The 13,056-nt window shown below is 38.9% G+C and overlaps 1 protein-coding gene across 17 annotated transcripts in view; it reads left to right on the top strand.

The window, feature by feature from the left end:
* The window catches only part of ACACA (acetyl-CoA carboxylase alpha), a 283,052-nt gene that overhangs the window by 182,601 nt on the left and 87,395 nt on the right, over positions 1–13,056 (top strand). For all 17 annotated transcript variants that reach the window (XM_033431572.2, XM_004271716.4, XM_033431570.2 and 14 more), the window contains 3 exons: positions 2,186–2,389; positions 6,940–7,095; positions 8,650–8,796. In XM_033431572.2, coding sequence (XP_033287463.1) covers positions 2,186–2,389; positions 6,940–7,095; positions 8,650–8,796 — 507 coding nt within the window. The remainder of the gene's footprint in view (positions 1–2,185; positions 2,390–6,939; positions 7,096–8,649; positions 8,797–13,056) is intronic.

A 13,056-nucleotide genomic window follows, 5' to 3' on the forward strand; every position in this document is an offset into this window, starting at 1 on the left:
TGGTGTCAAAAATGTGCTATAACCATTGAAAGCAGACCCCCAAACTGAAGGCGGTACGATGTTAATAATGCTGGTCACTTATTTGCAGTAGAAAAATGCAAAACTTCTTCCTCTTCTTCTGTTGGTACCTGTTTTATGATATTTGCTGTGATAGCAGTCCTATTTTATTTAATTCCCTAGGATTTCTCATCTGGAATAACTAACTTTGCTATTATAGGGCATTTTGGCAAAATTACTGCTTCTTTTCACAGGTTACCCGGTGGCCTTAGGGAAGTAATACACCTTCCCAAAGTGTCTAACTTAGTTCTCTTTAGTATTTTTCCATGGAAAGAGAATTTGTTTGATATGGAATTCCACATATATTTATGTATGTTTTCTTCCCTGAGGCTCTATTCTAAAATGTATTCCATATAATTTAAGGAAGGAAAACAAGGTGATTCTGTACTTGACCTTTTATCTCAGGTGTAATAAAGACAGGTTGCTCTCTGTTTCTGTTCTAACCTTTTCATGCTATTTTGGAATTTGAATAGGAGAACCCTTTCTCCTATTGTAGGCATGGACTTTTGCTTTTTGAACTTAACATCTAAGACCTGAGAAATCGTTTTCTACTTTTTTTCTTCAAGACTCCAAACTACTGATTGGTTGCTTTGTCTGTCAGGAAAGCCAAGGACAGGACTACTCATTGAGTTTCATGAAGTCTCATCATCCAGTTTAAGTAAAGGTTCTCCTGAGCATTCTGGGACTGATGAAACTAGAAGACTTAAAACATGCCCTGGACACTATATAACTGTATATATTTGTAGATATGACCTATCATTTCTCAATGAGTTTTTGCTATCAGCCTCTCTGTTTCCGCTCCAAACACTCATATGCCCTGGCTCTGTCTTTCTAATCATAGATAGCTGTCAATTTCCTGTATATAGAGATGTTGACTTTTGTTCCCTCGAAAAAAGAATGGATAGATATCTCTTGGTTAACAAGCAAGTGTGGGAATAGAGACGTTAACTCCTTGAAATCCATTCTAAGAGCAGAAAAAAACTACAAGGTGGCACACACTTCTGAAGAGCCACAAGAGAAGGGTGGTATGAAATTTTTAAAAAAGATGTTCTGGGGGCTTCCCTGGTGGCACAGTGGTTGAGAGTCCGCCTGCCGATGCAGGGGACGCGGGTTCGTGCCCTGGTCTGGGAAGATCCCACATGCCGCGGAGCGGCTAGGCCCGTGAGCCATGGCCGCTGAGCCTGCGTGTCCGGAGCCTGTGTTCCACAACGGGAGAGACCACAACAGTGAGAGGCCCGCGTACCGCAAAAAAAAAAAAGAAAAAAAAAAAGATGTTCTAAGAACTTGAGAAAGGATTTTAGAGAGATACTTAATTTAAGAAAACATTAATTTTGAGTAGTATGTCCTAGCTGCCTGTAGCGCTATTGGAAAAAAATTCTTTTTTGCTTTAGTATGTCAATAAGGAAAAATCACATCTAAGGCCATTTGGTTAAAATAACTCGCCAACCCCTGAAAACTAGGGGCACTAAGCTGTCTTGATATAAAGCTTAGAGCAACGAGGGAACATCTGCCCCATCTACTTAAGTCCCAGTTGGACTTGGCAGTGACCAAGTTTCAGAGCTCTGTTTAGAGAGAACATTCTAGCACCACCTACAACTTGCCTTTCTTTAATCTGTGCAATTTACCAAGAAGCATACATTATAAAGTTTTATAAAATTGTGTGGAAAAAAGCTCATGGTGGTAATTGCTATGCTGATTTAAGGTCCTGAAAGTGCAATGAAACATAGTTACTGTGCATATAAATGCTACTTAATAGCTGTTTAACTAGAGATTTTATTCTTATTTGGGGCTTTCTCTTAAATCCCATTTGTAATTTTAGATATCGCAGATCTTTGACATACAATATGAATATAATTGGGAAAGGGGAAGGGAGTTGCGCGGATTTGGGTGTCGTGAGCCAGAGAAAACCACTCAAATGCCAGGCCAGCATGAAATTGTCCCTGACTTGTTCTAAGCAAGAGTAGAGTTGGGGAGAAACTCTGTGACTTTTTGTAAGGAATGCATGGAGGACACATCTCCGGAAGCCAGCATCTTTTCCCATTCCTCCCTTCCCAAAGATGGGCAGACCCAAAACAGGTCCTAGTTACAAGGGATTTAAGTTTTGTGCTTGGCGTTGTGTTTGTGTCAGATTGAGGAGTCTGTGCGGAGCATGGTAATGCGCTATGGAAGTCGGCTGTGGAAGTTACGTGTCCTCCAGGCAGAACTGAAAATCAACATTCGCCTGACACCAACTGGAAAAGCAATTCCCATCCGCCTCTTCCTGACAAACGAGTCTGGCTATTACTTGGACATCAGCCTGTACAAGGAAGTGACTGACTCCAGGACTGCACAGGTACAGTAGTCAAGCAGGCTCCTCAAAGTTTTGACTTGGTCCTAGAGAGAAGCCATTTGTCCTTGTTACAGAAAGACCCAAACTCACAAATCCCATTGTTTCACCTAGTGGGGTTATCCTCTCTTAGCTTAAATGATTGCATGAATTTGAAACACTTCATTTGCCTCATGAGATGTGCCACTGTCCTAATCATGGATGTTATGAGACCCTTAACCTTTTGTCATGTATTGGTGAGCCCTACAGGTGCCACGTGAACCTGACTCCACAGGTAACTGTGCAGTTCAGGGCTCTGTTTTAGAGGGCTGTTCGGCTACTTGAGCAGTCTTGTCTTTTCTGATCTGATTTGTCCTTGTTCCCATTTTCATCCTATTTAGACCACTCATTGGCGAGTAAAGGAAGGGGAATTGTTGAAATATGAAATATCTCAAAGAAGGAAAGTTTCAACGTAATATAATAATAGCTTTAGCAATATCAAGCAGTGACTTTATCTTATTTACCCTTTATTCCATTTACATACCTTATCTTTCCTTCAAAGAGTTCAGAGTATCATATATCTATAAAAGAGCAAAGTGGCAAACTTTAACCCATTTTTTCAGATAGAAAACTTGAGAATATGAAAATGGAAAGTGACTTTCTTAGTAGATTGGTTCTGTGATAACAAAGAATTTCCTTTTAATCTGTTTTACCACCTTGGTTTCTCAATATTTGGGCCATTTGCTATGATACAGGATTTAGGTCAGTTCACCGTTGCTCACATCTTTTTAAGAACTGGGATGTTAATTGTAAGTCTCTGGCCTGAACTTGGGAAGGGCCTCTCTTCTCATTAAAGGATGAACTTGCTCCTTTGTATGTGTACACAAAGGTCTCATTCTGTTCTATGCATTGGGTGACAGAAAGAGATTATGTGTCTCTTGTTTTTATGTATGTCCTTTTAAATCTGGGAACAGCAGTAAGAAAAGATTTTTTGCCGATATTTTGAAGATGAAAATTCTAGGTTTGGACAGTTGTCAGAGCGACCTTTCATTTTGTGCTTTGATTCCCAGTTAGATGGTCAGAGAAACCTATCACGTGAGAAGTGAACAGTTAAAACAGAGAGAAAGTGTGCACAAGAGTGCAAGGGGTGAGCAAGAGAAAGAGTATTCAATAATTTTTTGCTGCATTTGATGTTTTCAGGACAACCTTAAAGACATTTTCAGTCAAAGCGTTCCATGGGCAGGGATGTTTTTAATTAACTTCTGCAGTGGCTTCAAGGCAGATCTATTCTTGTGAAAAATAAGATGGCCACTTGAGATTTTAATGTTTTTGATAAATACGTTTGTTCTTCATAACTATTCCCCCCGCCTTTCTTTTATTAGAAAGCTCTTAGATTTCCCTCATGCTGGGTAGTTGTGACACAGGGGCATGAAAGGAGCAGATGCCTTCAATCAGGGTTTAGTACTGTGCCTGGCACAAAATAAGCACTCACTAAGTATCTGAAAGAATGAATGAGCTGCCTTTAGCCTGAGGGAGCACCCCTCTTCCCATGGGTCTGGCACATTTAGTAAGCCCAGAAGGAAGGGGGTCTCCCTGAGGCTCTTCCGTTGAGATTCAACAGCCATTGCCGAGCGTGACCTCAAGCCCACGACTGGAGGAGGGAGACCACAAAAGGAACAGCTTCTAACTCAGTTCTGGCACCCTGAAAGCCTACTTGATGCTTCTTGCCAATCTGTTTTTTCCCTTTCTTTGCTCTAGTGAGTCATTATATGAATTTAAAACAATATAGAACCATGGGTATCATTCATTCATTTGTTCATTAATTTAACATTTATTGACCACGTATAATGTACCAAGCAGTGGATACAAAGATTAAAAAGTGGTCTCTCTTCTCAAGAAATTTACCTCATGATGGAAGCAGGTGGATAATTAGTTTCTCTCTTGTATGATTATGATTTGTGCCATCATAAAGTAAGTACCAGGTTCTAAGGGAGCAGATTAGAAGGGATCAGAGATTGTTTTGCAAGAGAAGCCCTTTTGATGGCCTCTGGTGAAAAGTGTGTGATAAATAAAATGTGTACCTGTTTTCATGAACTTGTAAAACATATACTTTACCAGTTTTAATTACTATGGCCATTATAGGAGAAAATGGAATTAACATAGACAACATAGATAGATAAGTGACCATTCAGAGGCTTCCAATGCTGTCCATTGCTATCAACCTCTTGCTCCAGAATAATTTTTTATTCTTTCCGCCAACAAGGAGCAAGGTTGACTGGCTTGAGTTTCAGATTGTCTTATTTCCCTTGTATAGTCTTTGTGGAATTAGCTGTAGTGAACACTGATGTCAGGCAGTTATAGTAGAGAGATCTGAGTAATCCACTGCATAAATCAGTTGATTTCCAATGTGTAGTGTAAGAGGGAAATATACATTTCAAAATCAACTTTGTTGAGATAGAACTTACATGTAATAAAATGCACTCATTTTATGTGTGCAGTTTAATTCATTGTGAAATTGCACACACCTGTGTAACCACCATCACAGTCATGATAGAGAACCCTTGACACCCTCAAAAGTTTTCTTATTCTCCTTTGCAGCCCCAGCCCTAGGCATCCACTGATCTGTTTTCTATTATTATAGTTTTGCCTGTCCTAGAATTTCATATAAATGAAATTAGACAATAGGTACTATTTTGTGTCTGGCTTCTTTTGCTCAGCATAGTGTTTTTGAGATTCATCCATGTTGCATGGATTATGGGTATGTTCTTTTTCATTGCTGAGTAGTGTTCCATTTTGTGAATATACCAAAATTTTTATATCCATTCACCAGTCAATGGACATTTGAGGCTTTATTTTTCCAGTTTGGGCTATTCTGAGTAAAGCTGCTGTGAACATTCATTTACAAATATTTGTGTAGATATATTTTCATTTCTCTTGAGTAAATATATGAGTATAATTATTGAGTCATAGTAAGTGTATGTTTAATTTTATAAGAAACTGCCAAACTGTTTGCCAAAGAGGTTGTACCATTTTAAATTCCCACCAGCAGTGAATGTACCTACAGTTATATTGCTTAAATGACCAGCCTGACTTTATTCCAGACCTTGCAAAACTGTACCTATCTTTCTATCTAATAGAAAGATAAGACCTATAGGTATGTACTTGGAATGTAGTTCCAAGAACCTACTGCTTTGGCTCCTTTTTTTCTTATTTTGATTTGGGTTATCTCCTCTAAGTCCAGTTTTCACATACTAACACCCTGGCCTCACTTAACACTTTGAATCTCTTGAAACATTATTATTTCTACCTCTCACATTACTAAGACAATGCTAATTCTACCTCCCACCTGGTGACTTTCTTCATTGGTCATGTGCAAGAGGATTGGGAGCTCCATTCTGGTGGGCTTTAAGCAGCCCAAGACAAGTTTTGCCCAGAATAGGACCTGATTGACAAGTCAGTAGAACACATTTGTTCCTCTGATCTAAAGGGCTAAGCATTCAGTTAACTGAACTGTACCCAGGATATAGGAGAGTACTTAATTCTCTTCTAATGCCTGTTTAGCAGATCTGCAAATCTATTCGTTAGTGGTAGACTTAAGGCCTGAATAAGTATGTGGGTATATACACATACCCTCACATCCCAATCTGCATTTGTATTCACTGCATTGGGAATCTATGTTTTGTGTATTCATGCATAAAGTGCCTAGTTTAGTGTCATACAACCTCTGGGCACTCAATAAATATTAATTGGAATTGAAATAATGGCATCCCTTATAAATATTCATAAGCAAATAAAACTCTAAATATATGAAATATGAAGTACTCTTCTAGAAATATTTGAGTTAAAGTAATTAAAAACTGGTGTAGTGATTTTATTATGTGACAATATAGGTATTGCAGGAGCTATTCACTAGTTGTAGACATAGTATACTGGGGGAAATATGTATGTATATTTTATATATATTTTTTAATAAATTTTTTTTTCTTTTTTACTATAGCCTGTGTCTTATGAGCTAACAAGAATTAGCTAGCTAGATGGATGGATGAAATCCACTTGTGTCAGAAATTTTTGAAGCCTTTATATAGCTAATCGTACTTATGAAGCACCTTCTAATCAAATAGACTAAAGTGTAGGTGACCTGGTAGAGCCTCAACCTGGCCTTCTACCACTGGGGAAAGAACAGAATTCTCTTTAGTGCTTAGCTGTTCCTCAACTTAAATACTAGAACTGCTTAGCTGGTTAGCTGACATGCTTTGTTTTTGAATATATGGGATTCAAGTCACTTTAGAAGGCAAGCATTGTCAGTCTGTCTCTGAAATGTGAAACTTACACTGTGCTTTCTTGTTGATTTCAAAAGTATGATGTGTGGTTGGTTACATACCATCTTTTGGAGTTGGTTAATCTGTAGAGAGGTGAGAACACCATGTACCCAATGTTAAGAGGCATATCTTAGCTACTCAACCCACCAAAAATGTGTTTCAAGAAATAACATTTGTGAAGAAAAGTCCCTCTAGGCAGCTGATCTGACTTTTCCCCCCTGTCTTTTAACTCCCCATGCCATCCTCTTTTTCCTGCAGATCATGTTTCAGGCATACGGAGACAAACAGGGACCATTACATGGAATGTTAATCAACACTCCATATGTGACCAAAGACCTGCTTCAATCAAAGAGGTTCCAGGCACAGTCCTTAGGGACAACATACATATATGATATCCCAGAGATGTTTCGGCAGGTAAAGGTGGCTAACGGTGGGGGAGATCTGACATGTGCCAAAGAGGCAAGATTTTTCCTGAATTTTCATCAGATGCAGCTTAGACTGGAATAGGGTGCTTCCAAAGGCAGGAAATATCTTGACACTGTTCTCACTTCTATCTCTTTTGGGATTGTGACTGCCAACTCAGATGTTGGGTGGTTCTTTATGAATTAACAGGAAGAATGGTGAGAATAGAGGCCTCTGTTGAGTAGAAAAGAGTAAACTGAGACCACATGCCTGCGATGGTAGTTTACGATGACCGGTGTAAGGAGTTACATTTAGGTGTCTATTTCCAAAGCCTATATTCAAATCAAAAAGAGATTTGAAACTCGAGTTCTCGTTTTCCTATTTTCCAAGATAACCCAGGTCTCTAACTGATAACCTAGGTTAATATGATGAGAATCAATATATAACATATACAAATAGATATAGAGTTCATGGTACACAGTTTAAATTATCAGTTCTTTTGTGGGAGGTTTATTATAGCTGAATAAAAGCTAGTGTATCGAAAGAATACTGAATTTGTCCTTAAAAAAATCTGTGAACATAGAATTTTTCCAAGTCTCCTAGTCAAAAATACCATTGTTACCACATTTGAATTTTAATAAAGTAATACATGCGGTCTTAGTAAATAGTCTTTCTGTACTTCCTGTATTATTCAGAAATACAAGAGATTTCCTTTATGTAACCATTTGTTTACAAGGTCTCTCCCTTGAAACATAGCTGTCTTCGTTCAGTATTACCGGCGTTGTTAGCCTAGAAGTTGAGTGTTGATTGTGTTCCCCAGTGCCAGTGCCATAAAGAGAAATCACATCCTATATAATTCTTCCTATAGAATAGACATAAACACAGTGATTTGGACTTGTAAGTATGAATGAGTCATATTGGTTTTAAATGTTGCTTTGAGGCAAGCCGAGAAACAACTAAACTAGTTCCCACTTCGTGCAGCAATATTTTTGGTAATATGAAGTTGGGAGTGGAAATTGAAATGGTTTTAAAATGATAGGTGTGTCTCTCTGTTTTCTCAAATTTGAGCAGACTTGATTTGCACATTTACAGTCATACACCTCTAGTGAGCTAATTCCCGTGTATGGGCCTGTAGCTTTGAGAAGATATTAGAAAGAGGATGCTTCCCCTGAACCTCTAGTAGAAACTCTATTCTTGTGTTCTTGGGTTTACTTTGTATTAGCTGAGTGTCATGTCACTTTCCTGGTTATTCTTCTGTAGCCAAGTTTCTCTAGGATTTCTCTTTTTTAAAGAGGGACTGATTCATTCTGATTCATGATCACTCAGTAGTTTGATGTTGTTGGAAAAGTGCCTGATTTTTGGCATGTAAAAAACATTATGTTAAAGACAATTACAAATCTATTTCAACTGAGAATGAGAGCTCTCGAATTTGGTCTAACGTTTAGACACTCAGCAGAACATTTGGAAAAGAAAGAGCAAAACTAGACTGACGATATTTTAATATTTATTTTGTTCATGTTGAAATGCTAATTGTTACTGATTAGTCAAACTTTTCTCCTCCTTTAGTCCCTGATCAAACTCTGGGAGTCTATGTCCACTCAAGCATTCCTTCCATCACCCCCTCTGCCTTCAGACATGCTGACGTACACTGAGCTTGTGTTGGATGATCAAGGTCAACTGGTCCACATGAACAGGCTTCCAGGAGGAAATGAGGCAAGTAGTTGCGTCCCCCTCTCCCCTTTCTTATCTTTGTGCCCACTAGTACCAGCTTTCCATGGGGATGGTCATTAAATAGTATTAAGATCTGAGTGGCATAGGCAGCATAGTAGTCCTATTGGTAGAAATAGTAGTCCTGTTGGTAGAATTCTTTAGCCAGAGAACATTGACTGGATAGCAAGGAATTATCAGTAGTTTTTTAAGTGTGATAATGGTATTACATTTTTTTAAAATGCTATTACAATTTTGCTTTTTAAAAAAGTATTGTTTTCTGTTAGAGATACATACTAAAATAGTTTTAGATAAAATGATCTAATCTCTAGGATTTGCTTCAGAATAATGAGGGGGTGTGAATGTGGGAGTACAGGTGAAACAGGATTGAACATGAGTTGTTAACTGAAGCAAGGTGATAGATACATAGGACTAGATTATTTTCTCTATTTTTGTATATGTTTGAAATTTTGAGAGTTTTCTATAATAAAAGCATTTAGAATGTTTCTTGATGTTTTTCCTTATTTGGATACTTACTTTGCATACTGGTGTACAGTTTTTGATATGTTTTTTCGTGCTCAGGTAGTTTCATCTGGTACTGTTGTGAGCGTGGTAAATATTTTCTTCTTAAAGGGGCCCAATCAGAACCAGGGGTTTAAACATAAAAGGAGGTAACAGAGAACCCGTGTCTGATAGTTATCCAGGAGTGCCTTTTCTAGCTTTGGATTCCTTTCTCCTGTAGTACACTGTTAATGATGTACAGTCGTATTCTGCCCTATACCCCACACCCTCCTCAGTGCACTGAGATTCTTCCTGAGTCTAACTATGCTTCTAATGTACAGTTATAACAACAGTGATAACAACAGTAATAAGCCTAAAATGAGATATGTTTTTATTTTAACCTTAGATGTAATCCCTAGATAAATCTCGTTCCTTAGAAGGAGTAATCTCTATCTGAGTGTTCACCATAAACAGACTGGGTAGACCTTTGGGGATAAATGCAATTTTTTCCCATTTTACGCAGTATCTTTTTCAAAAAAATTTCCTATATGTACAAGGTGCGTGGTTGTTCAGCAGGTACACCAGTGGCTGCCAAAAGTAGATGGTTTGGTATTAAGATGGATGCAAGCATTGGACGTGATGGAGAGTATCAGACTTGTAGGAGTTCTTCTAATCTAATAGCAAAGGCGAGAGGCTGGGGAGAAAGGATGCGTAGAATGTTGACGAGAGTAGGTGTATGTATACTCGTTAACACACAAAGTTGCAGCAGAGGTTTATGCCACTGTGTGTAGCATCTACTTAGTGAACCCCTCAGCAGCAAAGAAAAGCTTCATTGTGCTAGACTTAAATTCTGATTCATTGAACAGTGGAGTCTTCAGGAGTGGAAGGCACCCTTGTGAACAGGGGACTGCGAGAAAAACGCTTTTAACTAATGTAATTAAAACACAAAATGAGATTTTTGGCCACGTGAAAGCTAGCTGCAGTGCTGTGTGAAACCTCTTGCCATGATCTTTCTGTCCTGCTTTCTCTCTGCTCTCATTCTGTTTGAGCGAATGGAGACTGGGGGAATAGTGAAGTCCCAGAGGGACAGAGCTCTGTTCTTGCTGAAATTACAAGCACAGAGCTGCCTGGGCATGAACATGTAGTGTTTACTCTGCCAGTATGAATACAAATAGTCTTATTATACGGGACTCTGTACCCAAAGACCACACACACACACACACACACACACACACACACACACACACACACGAATAAAAAAAAAAAAATTAAAGGTTTTTTTTAACCCTTTTAAGACCCAACAAACCTTGGTGCAAAAGGATGTCTTAAACAGCAGCATAGGACTAGGGCTATGAGTAGTAGCGTCAGTACAGGGACCACATGTTTTCCTTTGCCCAATGCTTTAATAATAATCTTGAAATCTAGAAATCTAATAGTATTTGAAATTTTTTTTGCTTTTCGTCAGTTCTTACTTTCTTCTTGTCCTCCTCTTTTCCCTCCTTAGTTGCCTGTTTTCTTTGTTCTCTTTTCCTTTCCTTCAAATGGTTGACTAGGATTGAAGCTGAGTGTCAGCTTGCTGTTTCTGAGTCTTTGAGCTCAGGAGGAGTGAGACTGATTTCTTTTGTGAGCACTTAGTGACTAATGCCCGGCGTGGCTGGTGAAGTCAGTCAGTGGCCTTAGCTAGATTATAGGGTCCTGCACAACAGGAATGAGGTTGGGGTATTAGTATCCAACTCGGTTACCAAGAGCTTGAACGTACAATGAAGCATGTCCACTGAGCGACTGACCAATCTAAAGATGGAGTTTCAGCAGTCAGAACTCTGAGGGACAGCTGTGCCTAAGAGATGACGAGGTGTCAGGAGGATGTATTTCCTCGTGCTGAGCCCAGTTTTATCAAGGCAAGTTGACTTTCAGCAATTGCCGTTTAATTTTCTTTGGCCAAAGAGACAAGTTTGTCATGAGCTTGGCACTCTACATATTACCCCAAGAATGATGTGAGGGGAAGGAAGAGAGCTTATGTTGATGAGATTGGGAGCAAATCAGTCCTATCCCAAAGAGAATGGGCATCTAACGGAGCCTTGAGAAATAGTTTTATTAGAAAAAGGAATAAAAGATTGACCTGTTAATGTTCTGAGAGCCGAGGCTCAATGTAAATGCGTCAGTGCTACGTAGCCATTAAATCATCATAATGTGGTCTTCTCCAAAGGTGACAGCTCCACCAGGTCATCATGGTGGGTGATACTGCATTACCTTGAAGGATTGGAGTTTCTGGGTTTCAAAGCTAGCACATGGATATAAGGAATACAGGTAAAACAAGAGATTCCTGCAGAGTTTCCCCGTGAATTGAGATGCTTCTCCCCGTAATCAAAGGCAGAAAGCCTGCACTTACCATACCATCGGCTGTGTGGGTAACCAGTCTTTCTTCCCGATTTTTTTTCCAGGACAGTAAATAGGTAAAAAGGTGATGGGACCAGGACTTGGAACAGTTCAGTTCCATTTAGTTTTAGGTAACTTGTTTGCCATTTGAGGAAGAATATTGGCTGTTTCAGCAGAGATGTGACCTGCATTTTGAACATTGTGGCCGAGTTAAAAGCAGGCAAAAGAGAGCTTTTCTGATGTGATGTTAGCTACTCTCTCCTTTCTATTTTCCTAGTTGTCCCTTCCCCACTGAGAGAGATGTAACTGAAGGAATGCCACCTTATGCGTGATGAAAGGTATAGGAGAACACATTTTTCTCATTGTCAGATTTGAATGGCATTGCATTTAGTATGAATTTAGAGTAGGAATAAAAAAGATGTACACCAAATCTGTGAACTGCGCTCCTTGCAAATAGCTCCAAAGATAAGTTGTCTAGGATTTTTTTTTTTTAATCGTTTCAAGTAAAGATGAAAATTGAGGAAAATGTGATTGCAACGTAGACTAAACTGATTTCATGCTCCTGTGATGGGCACTGTATGTAAATACACAGCTAGATGAATGTATGCTGTTGAGCCTGGATAGAGAAGAAGCGCAGCTAACCAACAGTTCTACTTTCACCGCTTCTCAATTTGGGGGGAATTGTTTTCATTTTCCTGCCAGTTCGCTAACCTGTTTTGATCATTTGGTGGAAGCTGTAATTGTAGGTGGGAACACTTTGAGTAACAGTTCACAATCCAATGTAGCTGCTTTTCGCACCAAATCCTGTTATTAAAAGGCTCAGGCTAAGATCAAGCCAACGTCTGTAACCGACTTGACGGAGAACAACTTAACTTTGCCTGGTAGGAAAAAGAAAGCACTGGCCTTCTTGAGACTATGTTTTTATATATTCTGAAATGTTATTAGCATTCTTTTATTATATTTCCTTTAACTGCTCTGTGAACTAGATGATGAATCTCCAAATTGGGCAATGCTGAAAGATACGATAGACAGGCACCTTTTATAGCAAAATTAGTGTGGATAGAAATGAGGACCCTGTTTTCCTTACTGTTTCAGAACATGGGCTTTTCAACAATATGAATCTATCCATTCCCTCTCATTGCTCCTGTCGTAATGAAAATCTGCGATGAGAAGATGCTGTGTCTAGAAGCAGATATAATAATTAGGTTTAGGATGTGTACTCCAAAAAGGATTGGTAGTTAGAGACTGGAATTCTTGCATGGCATTACATTTTTTCCTTAAAATTTTTCTGAGAGTTAAGTATGTTCCAGATTGAATGCAATTTGATGGTCACCTCCGCACACACTGCCAGGCTTAAAATTGTAGTGGCTCCAAGACTTCGTTTTTTCA

Source organism: Orcinus orca, chromosome 19, assembly GCF_937001465.1.
Source record: "Orcinus orca chromosome 19, mOrcOrc1.1, whole genome shotgun sequence".
Taxonomy (NCBI): domain Eukaryota; kingdom Metazoa; phylum Chordata; class Mammalia; order Artiodactyla; family Delphinidae; genus Orcinus; species Orcinus orca.